The following is a 12,986-nucleotide window of genomic DNA, read 5'->3' on the forward strand; positions in this document are numbered from 1 at the left end:
GCCCCACCGTGGTAAAAGAACAAGTTAGAGCTGTTCTGGGCGTTACGGAAGAGGGTTTCGAGGACAAATATTTGGGTCTCCCAACCCCTGAGGGACGGATGTCTAGAGGGCGATTTCAGAGTCTACAAATGAGTTTGACAAAGAGGTTAATTCAGTGGGGTGATGGCCTGTTAGCACAACCAGGCAGAGAGGTCCTAATCAAATCAGTGGCTCAAGCACTACCGACATACCTCATGGGAGTTTTTAAGCTTCCTCTTTCGGTGTGTGATGATCTCACGAGGATGGTAAGGAATTTCTATTGGGGCTCTACAAAAGGTAAAAGGAAAGTGCACTGGAAAAGCTGGGAAAATCTCATGCAACCCAAAGCTAGGGGAGGAGCGGGTTTCAGGGATTTCCGGCTGTTTAATCAAGCTCTGCTGGCCAGACAAGCATGGAAGCTTATCAAAAAACCTGAGAGGCTATGTGGCCAGATTTTAAAAGCCAGATATTACCCCAATGGTAAGCTAGAGGATACAGTCTTTGTAGGGAATGCCTCTTCGTCATGGCAAGCTATAAGTTATGGTTTAGAGTTGCTCAAAAAAGGCCTAGTGTGGAGAGTGGGCAATGGAAAAAGTATCAGAGAGTCTAGAGAGATAATTGGATCCCCAGACCACATTCTTACAAGCCTATCTCACCTCAACGTAATTGCCGTATAAGGTTTATGGAGGGACTACTAAATGCAAATGGATCATGGAATTATGAATTGGTGCAAAGATATTTTGTCCCAGCGGATGTCACAGAAATTTTAAAGATCCGGGCGTCTCCTCGTCTGGAGGATGACGTTCTGGCTTGGGGACCGGGCAAACATGGTCAGTTCTTGGTTAAATCTGCGTATGATATGGCGTTTGATGAAGAGTACAGGTACAGTGCAGAATCAACAAGCGTACGACCTTCTGGAGAGCGGTCATGCTGGAAATATATTTGGGCGTGCGGGGTACCGCCGGCTGTCAAAAATTTTGCTTGGCGCTTAGCCACTGATGCTCTTCCAACCTGGCAGAAGAAGCATAGAATTGGTTTAGAAACATCCGATTTATGTCCGGTATGTGGGATGGAAGTGGAGGATAACTATCATCCTTTTGTACGGTGTCCTCTTGCCCGTGAGCTATACCAAGCATTATCTTCAGTTTGGAACCTTCCTAGTCTGTAGAGTATCTTATTTACTGGCAGGGAGTGGCTTATTCAGTTAATTGAGTCCCTGGATGATGTTCAGAGAAGCATGGTGTCGATGGTCTTTTTGAGGAGCTGGTATGTGAGGAACGAATTAGTGCATAATAAACCTGCACCTCCAGTCAACGTGTCTTGTAGATTCCTTCGGAGCTATCTTGACTCTCTCATAGGGATTAAGTTGAACTCAAACGTTGATCCACATAAAGGAAAAATGGTTATCACCTACTCTGTTCCCAGCAATCCACAATGTGCTTCAGAACCACCGTCGGGGTGGCGTGCTCCAGCGCGTGGCTGGGTGAAGTTAAACTCTGACGGCGCCTTTCTTTCAGAAGGAGATGCTGGCGCATGGATGCTGCTGAGAGATGAGGCGGGGAGTATCATCTTCTTGGCGTGCAGAAAATTGTACTCTTGTCGTGATGCACTTGAGGCGGAATTATGTGCATGCATGGAGGGATTATCTTTGGCTCTTCAAAGGAGTGATCTGCCAATATGTATTGAGCTGGATTCATCCACGGTGGTCTCGTTGATCCAGAGTAAGGGTGAAGATAGATCAATTTATGCGTCTATTATCAAAGAGATTAAGTTGCTGAGAGGTCTTCGGTTATCTAGTATTACTCATGTTTCTCGCTTTTGTAATAAGGCCAGTGACAGTTTAGCTAGATTTGCTAGAGTTGAAAATAGAACCATGACTTGGATAGGGTCAGGTCCTCCTGAAGTGGTAGAACTTGCAAACAATGATTGTATGAACACTTTCCGTGAGTAATACAAGTTCTTTACCCCGCAAAAAAGGAAGAGAAAGTTGCAACGTTCTTGCTTGTAGTTGGTCATAGTATTAATATGAGGATGTTGCGTGGCACCTACAAGCGCTATTTATGGACCACTAGCACACACTTCTCTGCTGTTCTAACAGCCCTACTCTCTCTACATGGGGAGTTCATTAAGCTACCTTCCTCTGCCGCTCAAGCTCCTGATGATTATAAATTAAAGTGGTCTGGTAATGCACTTGGAGCACTGGATGGTTGTCATACTAACATGCTTGTTGATGTGGCTGACCAAGGAAGGTATAGGAACCGAAAGCAAGCGATTAGCACTAACATGCTAGGTGTCGTTGATTGGAACATGCGAATTTGTATTCGTGTCATTTTAGTTTCCTCGCTGATTTGGAATTCCAGATCAATTCAAACGGAGCTCTCCAATGGAGACATCCAAACAAAGCGTAATGGCAAAATCTCCCCGGATGTTTGTCTGCCTCATGTGCTTTGTGCTTCTATGCACCAGCCTTCGAGTCCACGATATGTTTGTCATATTCATATTTATTTTACCATTCCATATAGATCTTTGAATTGGGTCTTGTTGTACCCATCCATCCATCGGTTTAGGAGTTTTAGTCTGTACTATCAAGTTTGACTTCACCTGTTATACATGATGAACAGGAGGAGTGGGCGCCAACATCAGAACAAGCAGCATCCCAGTACAGCCAGCAAGAAGGGTTCTACCAGCAACATATTTTCCTCAGACAACCGTATCAAGACAGTGCGACCTATGCCACTGCAGCCATGATAACGATACAACTTATTATACAACAATATGTTGCAATGAGATAACTTGCAATGATCCAGCGGAGCCGAAAGGCACTTGTCTTGTTGACAGAGTCTCATGCGGCTGTGACGAGAAAACATGCAAGTAGTATGTGCAAGTGAATGCTTTGTGTGTGTTCTTTTAATAAAAGGAGCATTGGTGCCAAAACGTGCTTGATTCTTCTATGGCCTTGCTCATTGACACTGCGATCAGAATCTTCTAAGTTGTTTTGGGCGAATTTGGCAAAATTGAAAACGATTGCCAGCTAACCAAGTCATCCGTTTCAGAAATTACAGCAGTGACTTTGGTTGTGATTCCTAGAAAACCATACATATCTGCAAAAAAGAAAGAAAGAAAGAAAGAAGGAAAACAAACTGAATTTTTTGCGGATCTCTTTTTCATGGTTGTATTCTTTGTGTCGTTGCTGCTGGTACTTTTCAAATATGCGAGAGCAACGATCAAACGAATGCGGCGCGCCGGCGGGACGGGAGGGAGGCCGATCAGATCAGACGGATTTGGAATTGGGGAGACGGGGCGAGCAAGAAAGAAGAGACGCGGGGGAGGCGGGGCAGGGCTGGAACTGGCAGCAACTTATATATGTCTATGGTTTGAATCCGAGTATAGCTCGAGCGCGCTGGGTTTGGGATTGGGATTGGGATTGGGATTTGGACATTTACTGTGATGACGCTAGTATCTATCTTTCCAACTTGTTTCAGCAAGAAAATAAGGACAGCAACACTTTATCCTCCATCCTCTAAAAAGCTAGGGATAAAACTTTTTTTCATGTAGCAGATCCACCAAAACTTAATCGTCAAAAATTTACAGTATGCCAGATCATCCAAACTTAAAATTGTGTTTTTTTACTTGACACTAATGTTTGGAATTTGTATTTTTAAGTTGATATGCAATTTTTCTTTTTGTCAACTGACACTAATTGTAGTTACACATTTTAAGAGTCCTGACTCGGTAACATAGAAATAAATATTCTTTGCAAGATCGAAAGATAGCAACTCCATTTTCCATCATCTAGAACTCAACTTAGAGCAACATAAAAAAGATGCAGGTGAACTATAAGTTCTTTTTTTTTTTTGAACTGTGAACTATAAGTTCTCACAACGGGTAATGCTTTTTGTAGGCCCAAAGATCACAGATTGTCAATAATGAGATTGTGCCGATCTTGTATACAAAGGTATTCTAACCGTATAAATGTCTCCCGATTGGTGCATTCTTGGCCATTCGATATGTTGGTAGATCACAGATTGGCAGTGCCTGCTTGCATATATAATCACAAATTATCGCATCACAAAATGCAAGACACACGCTACTGCATCTCAGCCATTTCAATTTGGGAAAAGTCCACTTTTCAGTCCAACTTCAAACACATTACAACTTCCTCCCCTCTTCATTCAGGAGACCAAATTGGTATCCATATGCCTGCCCGTGCCCGGGACCGACTTCCGGTCCAAATCCAAGCTGATAACCACTGCGGCGAATTTGAAGCGGTAAACACATACGCACAAAAACTAGTACTGCACATCTTGAATGGAATAATTAATTTTCTCCTGCTCCATGTACTCTACAATTGGGGGCATTCATCACTTGAACCTAACAAAAAAAATCAAGCATCCCTCCCAGGAGCCCTTCCTCCACCATATGTAATACTCCTGTCTCTGCACTGCCACTGTATGATCTCTTCTCCTTCTGTACTCCTTTTCCACAAAGCAAGTCCATTCAATGTCTTCGTCTATCTATACAGCAACCAGGTAGCAGCCAACCATGTCGTCGAGATCATCGCCGCAGACACCGTCTTCCCAACCCGCGAAGCTCCCGAGTACTGGAACCTATGAGACTGTTCTCTGCAAGCAATATAACAGCATCTCCTGTTATGTAACTCTCCTCTGCATCTGTCCACAAACGAAGAAGGAAACAGAGAGTATATTAAGCTCACTTCTGTAGGCTCGAGAGCGCGCCGCAGAAAATTGTGTTATCCGGAAGAGGAAGCGGAGTCTTGTCGCTGTGGTCTTCCTCCGGGTTCACCACGCTTATGTACAGTTCTTGGCCCATGTACCAGCTGTCCAGGTTCTCCACGCGCAAATTCCATATCCCTGCATTATCCAGGAACACGAGCACAGCAGTCCAAGCACCGGGGAATACCTGCATTCTCGTCCAAAAACCTCCCCAATCAATCAACCAAGCCCATGCAAAACTAATTTAAGGTAAGGTTCAAAATTTCCTTCCTCGTTGATAGGTTTTCTCAATCACAATGCAGATACTTTCTGTCAGTGCTTGCAGTTCATCACTCTGTAAATTGCTAACTAGGATTTTCTATGCCGTAGAAAATTCAAACTTACTGAGCCCAAGGGGATAGGTTGACAATCTTCAGACATAACCGTATTTCAAATGTTATAGTACCTCAGCAGCATTTTACTCTATACAAGACACAATTTCTTCAGTCAGGTACATGCAAACATCTTTGCTAGTCCTAGTAGACTCACATGATAACTGTTATCTTCAGTCAGGGGCCGTAAGATAATAATTTGGTTATTCTAGCAGGCTTACAAAAAACACAAACATATCTTACCCTCTATGATTTCCCCCACGTTACTACAACTTACTGTGGATTGTCTTGTTAAGCAGATTTGGTATAATTTTTCTTAGGTTTCTCCAGACCATATAATATATAGAAATCCATAAAGAGAACAAAACATGAATTTCAGCACCTGGATGGTTGACCGTGCAACACCATCCCATTTGTTGTAGGTACCTCGACTGTTGTCGGTCCACAATCCATAGTCCATCCTGAAATAAGAACCACCACCCAAAAAATAGGTAAACAGAGCAGGTCAGGATGAAGAAGAGGAAGTGCAAGGGAATTACCCAACGACAAAGAATGCATATCCATCCAAGTGATAGCTCTGCACGGTCGTGGCGTTGTTTTGGAATATAATCTCCATAAAGCCTTTGTAGGTGCCATTTATAACCGAGGTGTCGACTTTTGGCAGTCTATTCATCGGATGATTTGGGAAATCCAGTTTGAACACTCCCGGGACATTGAATAGCTGTGCAAGTATCAATGGAGTGGAAGGAGCAATGTAAGAAATCCCATTGATAGTAGAGCGCAGTTGCCCGTCTATGAGCTCGGGCGGCCGACTCTGCAACAAGTACACATCGGTCACGGTAATATCACCATAATGGAATGAACCCTGCGGGTTGGGGCGGGCGCCGCTGGCGGTAACATTCCACCTGAAACAATTAAAACAATTGTGTGTTTTACAGCAGCATCAGTAGTAACATTCCAAACAAACAGAAACCGAAATGTAGCATCATCAGTGACATCCCACCTATCTGAAACAAAACAGTTGTGTGTTTTACTTTTACAGCATCAGGATATGAATAGAGAAAACCAAAAATGTGGCGTGGAGGAAGCAGTAATAATTAAGTACCTGATGGATCTGGCTTGGTTTATAGAGAACGCGGTGTCATACTGGTCATCAGGGGCAGCAGGGAGAGGGCCAGAGGCCGGACCCTGGGAGTTGGAGTAGTGCAGAATGGCGACGCCGGTGAGCTTGTCGGGGTCGGCGACGAAGCGGGCGCTGGCGACGACGTAGTAGTCGGTGCTGGCGTTCTGGTCCATGGTGACCAGGAAGGAGTAGGACTGTCCGACATGGATGTCCATGTTGCTGTAGTTCTGCTGCGAGGTGTATGAGCCCTCGGTCTCCACGAGCAGCAGGCTGTGGCCCTGGATCCTGAAATTGAGGCTGGTGGAGACCCCCACGTTGTGCACCCGCAGCCTGTAGGTCCTCCCCGGCTCCACATTGATCCGCTCGTAGGTGATCGCCGGCGGCACGAGGGTGTCGTTGTAGCGGTAGGGGCCCAGCCCGTTGATGAGCACGCCGTCGGGAGGCCCCAGGGGCGCGCCGGCGTCGAGGGATCTCCGGAGGTCCTTGTGAGACTTGACGTACCAGTCGCCGATGAAGAGCGTCAGGTCGCCGTCGGGGAAGGGGAAGGGGATGGGGATGACGTCGCGGTTGTTGACGACGATGCCGCCGTAGCCGCCGGCGGCGCGGTGGAGCGGCGCGGCGGAGGGGGAGTAGAAGAAGCTGCCTACCTGGTCCTTGACCTGGAAGCGGTAGGTCCAGTTCCAGCCGGCGGGGATGGGGCAGTTGGTGCCGGCGACGCCGTCCTGCCACGGGGTCTTGCGGTGCTGGATGCCGTGCCAGGTGAGGAGGAGCGGCTCGTCGAGGGCGTTGCGGACGTTGACCACCACGTTCCAGTTGGTGGTCACGTTCAGCGGCGGCCCCGGGAACTGGCCGTTGATGGCGATGACCTTCTGCGCGACGCCCAGCGGGCGGGCCGACTGGTACGAGGCCTCCCAGTCGAAGTAGGCGAACGGGTCCCCCGCCATCGCCGGCTCCGGCGAGCGGGCGCAGAGCAGGAGCAGCGAGAGGAGGAGGAGCGCCATTGCTGCCGGCTCAGAGTGGAGTGGAGTGGAGTGGGAAGCGAGCAGAGCAAGATGGGGAAAGGGGGCGGAAAGCACTTTTTTTTTCTTTTGGGCGGAAAAGCAGGAAGATGCCGTTCTGCTTTCCCCCGGAAACCGGCCCATCTGCTGGTTGCCAGCCCAACAAAGGACTTTATGCTCTGCGGGGGAGGGGCACACACTCTTTTTTATTTACCTAAAAAACACTTTTTTATTTTAGAAATTTTGAATTGAGTTGGATATAGTTTTAAAAAATCCAAACAAAATGTCATGTGTACATATGAGATTGAGTTATATTCCATAAAATATCTGTGGAAAAGTTCATTCATGTGGCCTGGGTGGAAGAAAAATAAATAATAAAATAGCGAGTTAGAATAACAAATATTCTTTTCAGAGATTTTTAATCTAGCTCAGCTCCATGGTATCTCCATGAACAGTAAAAAAACAAGTAACAACATAAAAACAATCTGAAATTTTGTGGCATCGATTATGACCAAATGACTTCCATGCTTCCAAAATTTGGTGCCCATATGACTTCCGACGAGCTCAAGACAAAAAAAAGTTCTACTCAACAGTGCACACAAAATTGAGCACCAATTTTGTTATTTTACGTGTGAGCGCCTAGGATATTATTTGTCCACAAAAATTTCCAAGCACATATGACATCTGGTCACAATCAATGCCACAAAGTTTCGGATTTTTACTACTTTTTCTTCCAATTTACTGTTCATGGGGGTGCCATGGAACTCGAGCTATGAAAAAACCACACTCATAATATTTTAGAAAAGTGACGGAGCTTCTTATTTTTGTTCAGACCTCAAATGAATTGGTATTTTTCCATGAAAATAGAAATCTAGAAACGAAAGTCATTCTTCAGTGTTTTTGTTTTCTTATGACTAAGCACACTTGGTAATTTTTATTACACTACGCTATATTTCTCTCTCTCACACGCGCACACACACACTTTAAAGAAAAAACTACTCGTACTCAAGAAAATTTTAAAATTAAAACTCATGAACTACTGTACAAAAGTATGTATTTACTTTATTTTTGCATCTATACCAATATAAAAAGACCTAAAGGGGCAGATCCAACTGATTTCGGCCATCAAACTAAGTCAATCCTACGAACTAGACTGCTCCAATGGTGAGCGTTCAACGTGTTTAACGTGCAGTTAATAGCATACCAAATATTGCACTAATCATAAAATTAACACACAAATAATAACATACCTAATATCCGCGTGCAATTGATATATTACCTAAATATTAACATGCATCGCACGTGCACATTTACTAGTAATAATAACAATTGTCTTACATAACTTCAATATTGTTAACAGCTCGTTGTGACAACGATAATGGTCGCTCAATGGTCTAGGGTCCTCAATGTAAATTTTAGAGCACATTATAGTAGAGTACATGACTTCAATACAGGAAAAGATAGAAATGGCATTGTTCCCTATTTTATACTCCCTCCGTCCGAAAATACTTGTCATCAAAATGGATAAAAGGGATGTATCTAGACATCAAAATAGATAAAAGGGGATGTATCTAGACATATTTTAGTTCTAGATACATCTCTTTTTATCCATTTTAATGACAAGTATTTTCGGACGAAGAGAGTATATCTTAATGAAATTTGAGCCATTGCCCACGAAAGTACCCTTCTACTTCCGAGCACATTTGAGCTCGGGATGAACAGTAAACTGTAAAAAAACCCGACTCAAAAAATTCTGAAACTTTTTTGGTGCAAACTTTCACAAATGTTCTCAGTGCATAGAAATTTTCGGCCTGAAATAACATTTGTGGAAGGCGTGAAAAAAATCAGCACTCAAAAATGCTTTCAAAAATAGCATTTCTGGAGCATTAATTTTGTTCTTTTCTTACCACGACTTCTAGGAACGTTGTTTTATGATAGACTTCTGCAAGCACATAAAACATTTGTCAAAGTTCGAATCACAGAAATCAGGATTTTTTCAATTTTTTTTATTTTATTGTCATTTAAATTCGGGTGTAGATACTTCAAGTCCCATTGCCTGTTGACAAGCCCATCGTAAGAGAGCTGCACCATGAGATTTGGCACAACTGCACTCTGTTAGAGCATCTCCAACAGACACGCCAAATAAAGCGTGTGCCCGAAAAACAATGCTTTTAGCGCGCGCGTCAGCGCGGCGAGGGAAAAAGTGGCGCGCGCGGGAAAAAGCGGGGGTGCGCGCGTCAGTTTTGGCGCATGTCGACGTGCGCGCACTATAAATCCAGCGCCCCTCCATGCGCCCTCTCCACCGCTCTACCTCGTCACGCGCCCTCTCCGCCGCTCTACCTCGCCACGCGCCCTCTCCGCCACTCTGCTGCTTCGTTCCCGCCTCCTTTCTCGCATCGCCGCCGCCGCGTCGCCGAGGAAGTTCGGGCTACCGCGGCATCCGTGCGCGCCCCTCCGGCGCCTTCTACGCCGAGATCCGCTCCAGTGAGATGCGCCTCGGCCTCGGCATGTTCGACACTGCCTACGAGGCCGCCCGCGCGTACGACGTGGCAGCGTGGCGCCTCCGGCGGCCTCTTAGGGAGATGAACTTCCCCGAGGTGGTGACTCGGGAGCGGGCGCAAGAGCTCACGCCTCCCGCGCGGCTTGTCACCGACGAGGACTGGAGGCGGGAGCGCCACGTCGGCATCGCTGAGATGGACGAGGAGGCTATGGCGGTGTGGCGCCAACGCTTTCCGGAGGACGTCATCAATGAGCGCGAATTCTACGCGCAACGGAGGGCGGAGAGGAGGGAGGAGCGAGCCGCGCTCTTCAACATCGAGCTCAAGGAAGCGTTGACCTGGGACTCGAATGATGAACGGTGGATTAACGCCTTCATTACGAAGTCTGAGGAAGAGGAGGACACCACCAAGTCGGGGCCGAAGGAAGACGACGACTAGTAGTTTAGCCGTTTGCTTTTGTATCCTTTTTTATCTACGTTATGAACTATGTTGGTTTGTGGAACTTTCTCGTCCCCTCCAGCGACGAGCGACTCTAGGGTTAAGCTCTCAATCTGGTGGTCACGATCCTATGGTGCATCCATCCTAGTGTGCTCCCTAAGCAAAATCTCTTCTCCTCCGCGCCCAAGAACATCTCTCGCACTCGCTACTTCAGGATCTGGCTGCAGTTCGGGGTGACCTCGGGGAAAAATTTGGTTTTACTGCCCACCCTTGGTTGTGCGTCAGAGTACTGAAATCGGGGCGAGCGACAAACGGATTTGAGCGGTTGCGGGATGGAGACGGTGAAGGAGCCTGGCGCTGATGCTGGTTTGGCAGTGGCGACAATGGATTCAATGGACAAGACGGCGGGCCGATGGGCCGGCGAACCTGCTGATGTAGAGGGCAAGGTTGCAGAGATGATGGAGCGTCTCAATCTGACTTTAGCAGAAGCGGATGCCCTTATCCTGCAAGATGAGAATGAAGCTGATTTAGTGAATCTATTTTGCTCTAATTTGCAAGGTATTATCCCCAAACATTATTCATATATAGACTATCATATCGGCACTGAGGCCAGATTGGGGGAACCCCAAAGGATTGGTTGCGAAACCTGTGGCAGATAATGTTTTCATCGCAGAGTTTGCAACCAAATCAGATAAAGAAAGGGTGAAAGATGGTGCTCCATGGATCAAGATGGCAATGGGGCCCCGAAACCCACGTCCCCACGGGTTTTTACCCTATTAGGAGACGGGGATGGGCGTCTTTTTAACCCCGCGGGGTTGTTGTTGGGTAAAGTATAAAACCCGACATGTTTCACGGGTTCAAACCCGTTTCAACAATACCCGAACCCGAAACCCGTCATCCCCGTCAAAATACTACAATAAGCATATTCGAGGAGTATAATCTTGAGAGTGATGATGATCATGGACATTCGTCTTGCTCATTCTCTTCTTTGCAAGCTCCAAATCGTATGCCACTGTTCAATGAACATGTTGCTCGAAAATGGCCAACATCTTTTAGTATAAAATCTGAGCTAGACCGTTACCTGGAAGATGAGCTAGTTCCATTGTTCAAAGATAAATTCAGTGTGTTAGATTGGTGGTAAGTTGGTGGAACACGCTATCCAACTTTGAGACTGCTAGCACGTGATATTTTTGCAACTCCGATCAGCATGGTTGTCTTGGAATCAGCATTTAACACAAGTGGTGGAATTCTAGTTCTAAGTGGTAGAGCTCCCGTCCTTATGTTTGCTTAAATATGCCGATTTCCCCGTGGGTTCCCTGTGGGTTTTGAAACCCCGATGGGTTTAGGGGACGAGCAAAAAGCTAGCCCCGCGCGCGGTGACGGGGACGGGGACGGGCTTGCGATTTTTTCGTGGGAATGGGTTTGGGAAGGCAAAACCCGGTGGGTTTCGTCCCCGTTGCCATCTTGATCCATGGACAGTTGGGAAGCATGCTGTGTTGCTCAATGAGTTTGATCCAAAGCAGAAACCATCTGATGTCACCTTTAAGAGCATCATGTTGTAGGCAAGAATCATGAATCCCCACTTCGAGTTGATGAATAAACACTGGGGGGAATTACTTGGAGTGAAGATTGGAAAAGTTGAGAAAGTGGATGTGGACAGCCAGGGTAGGGCATTGGGAGACTGTCTGCGTGTAAGGGTCAAAGTAGATATAACAAAGCCATTAATGAGATATGTTACTTCCTACTCAATGAAGCTTAAGGCTTTTGAAAGATATGAGGTCAAGTACGAGAGACTTCCCCACTACCGTTTTTCATGTGGGGTCATGGGACACTCCTCATTAGAGTGCCCAAACCCAGGCGAGAGAGATGCTGATAGGAAATTACCATATAACTCAGATAAATTATGTTTGAAGGAGGATAGAAGAAAGAGTTTCTCGATTTCAAAATCTGGACAAAGCTCTCAGTCAAGTGGTAGAACCTCTTTTCATGAGGACAAGCAAGGGGAGTCAGAGCCAACCCCACTAGGAAATTCAGGAGTAAAGAGACCTGATCTATTAGGGGAGGTTATGTCTCTAACAAAGTTACAGAACCAAAGTCTTAAGCAGAAGGCGAAACCGTCTGTTGGCATTGTGAGCAAGGAGCTCTTTCCATTGTACAATAATGCTGCTAGAGTAGTGGGCCAGAAAATAAAGCAAACTAAGGTATACAAACCCAAAGGGCTGATTCAAAATCCTCAAGAGAAATTGATGCTTGAGACTTCTTACCTGGCCTTGACAACAGTAAACATGATGTTAATGCCGGTGACACCAATCCAGCTTTAGTTCCAAGTGGAGATGAAGGTATGAATGACTGCTACAAGAAGGAAAAGAAGGAAATCTTAACTCTCACACCAGGATCGGCGGATCAGGCGGCGGCTGCAGCAGAGCAGCCCCGCCATACGCAATGAGTCTCCTATGTTGGAACTGTCGCGTCTTAGGGACGGATGCGACAGTTGGCGAGCTGAAATGGCTCGTGAGCAAATTTCATCCCTCCCTCATGTTCCTGTCTAAGACGAAGATGAGGGACTCAAGAGCTCAAAACTTTATGTGGTCCTTGGGATTTACCGGTTCTTCTGATGTGAGTAGTGATGGATTAAGTGGTGGGGTGGCTCTTGTTTGGTCTTCATCTATTCAGTCTCGCTAAAAGCCTTCTCCACTTGGATTATAGATATTCTAGCCAAAACATAAGACAGTGTAGAATGGCGTACAACTCTCATTTCTGGTGAACCGAGAAGGGAATTAAGGCACCAATTCTGGGATAGACTTGGG

General features: G+C 46.0%; 1 protein-coding gene across 2 annotated transcripts; it reads right to left on the reverse strand.

The window, feature by feature from the left end:
• Window positions 1-4,057: 4,057 nt before the first annotated feature.
• On the reverse strand, window positions 4,058-7,317 carry LOC119267056 (monocopper oxidase-like protein SKU5). Of its 2 annotated transcripts, XM_037548356.1 has the most exons (5): window positions 6,228-7,317; window positions 5,662-6,027; window positions 5,505-5,583; window positions 4,733-4,938; window positions 4,058-4,640 (listed from the first exon to the last, which is right to left on the reverse strand). In XM_037548356.1, the coding sequence occupies exons 1-5, from the start codon at window positions 7,244-7,246 to the stop codon at window positions 4,529-4,531; spliced, it is 1,782 nt and encodes a 593-aa protein (XP_037404253.1). In that variant the 5' UTR covers window positions 7,247-7,317; the 3' UTR covers window positions 4,058-4,528. The 2 variants fall into 2 exon arrangements, with proteins under 2 accessions (XP_037404253.1, XP_037404252.1); XM_037548355.1 differs by lacking the exon at window positions 4,058-4,640 and having other exon boundaries at window positions 4,757-4,938; window positions 5,549-5,583; window positions 6,228-7,309.
• Between the last annotated feature and the right edge of the window lie 5,669 nt (window positions 7,318-12,986).

The sequence above is a fragment of the Triticum dicoccoides genome, chromosome 3A (genome assembly GCF_002162155.2).
Source record: "Triticum dicoccoides isolate Atlit2015 ecotype Zavitan chromosome 3A, WEW_v2.0, whole genome shotgun sequence".
Lineage (NCBI taxonomy): Eukaryota > Viridiplantae > Streptophyta > Magnoliopsida > Poales > Poaceae > Triticum > Triticum dicoccoides.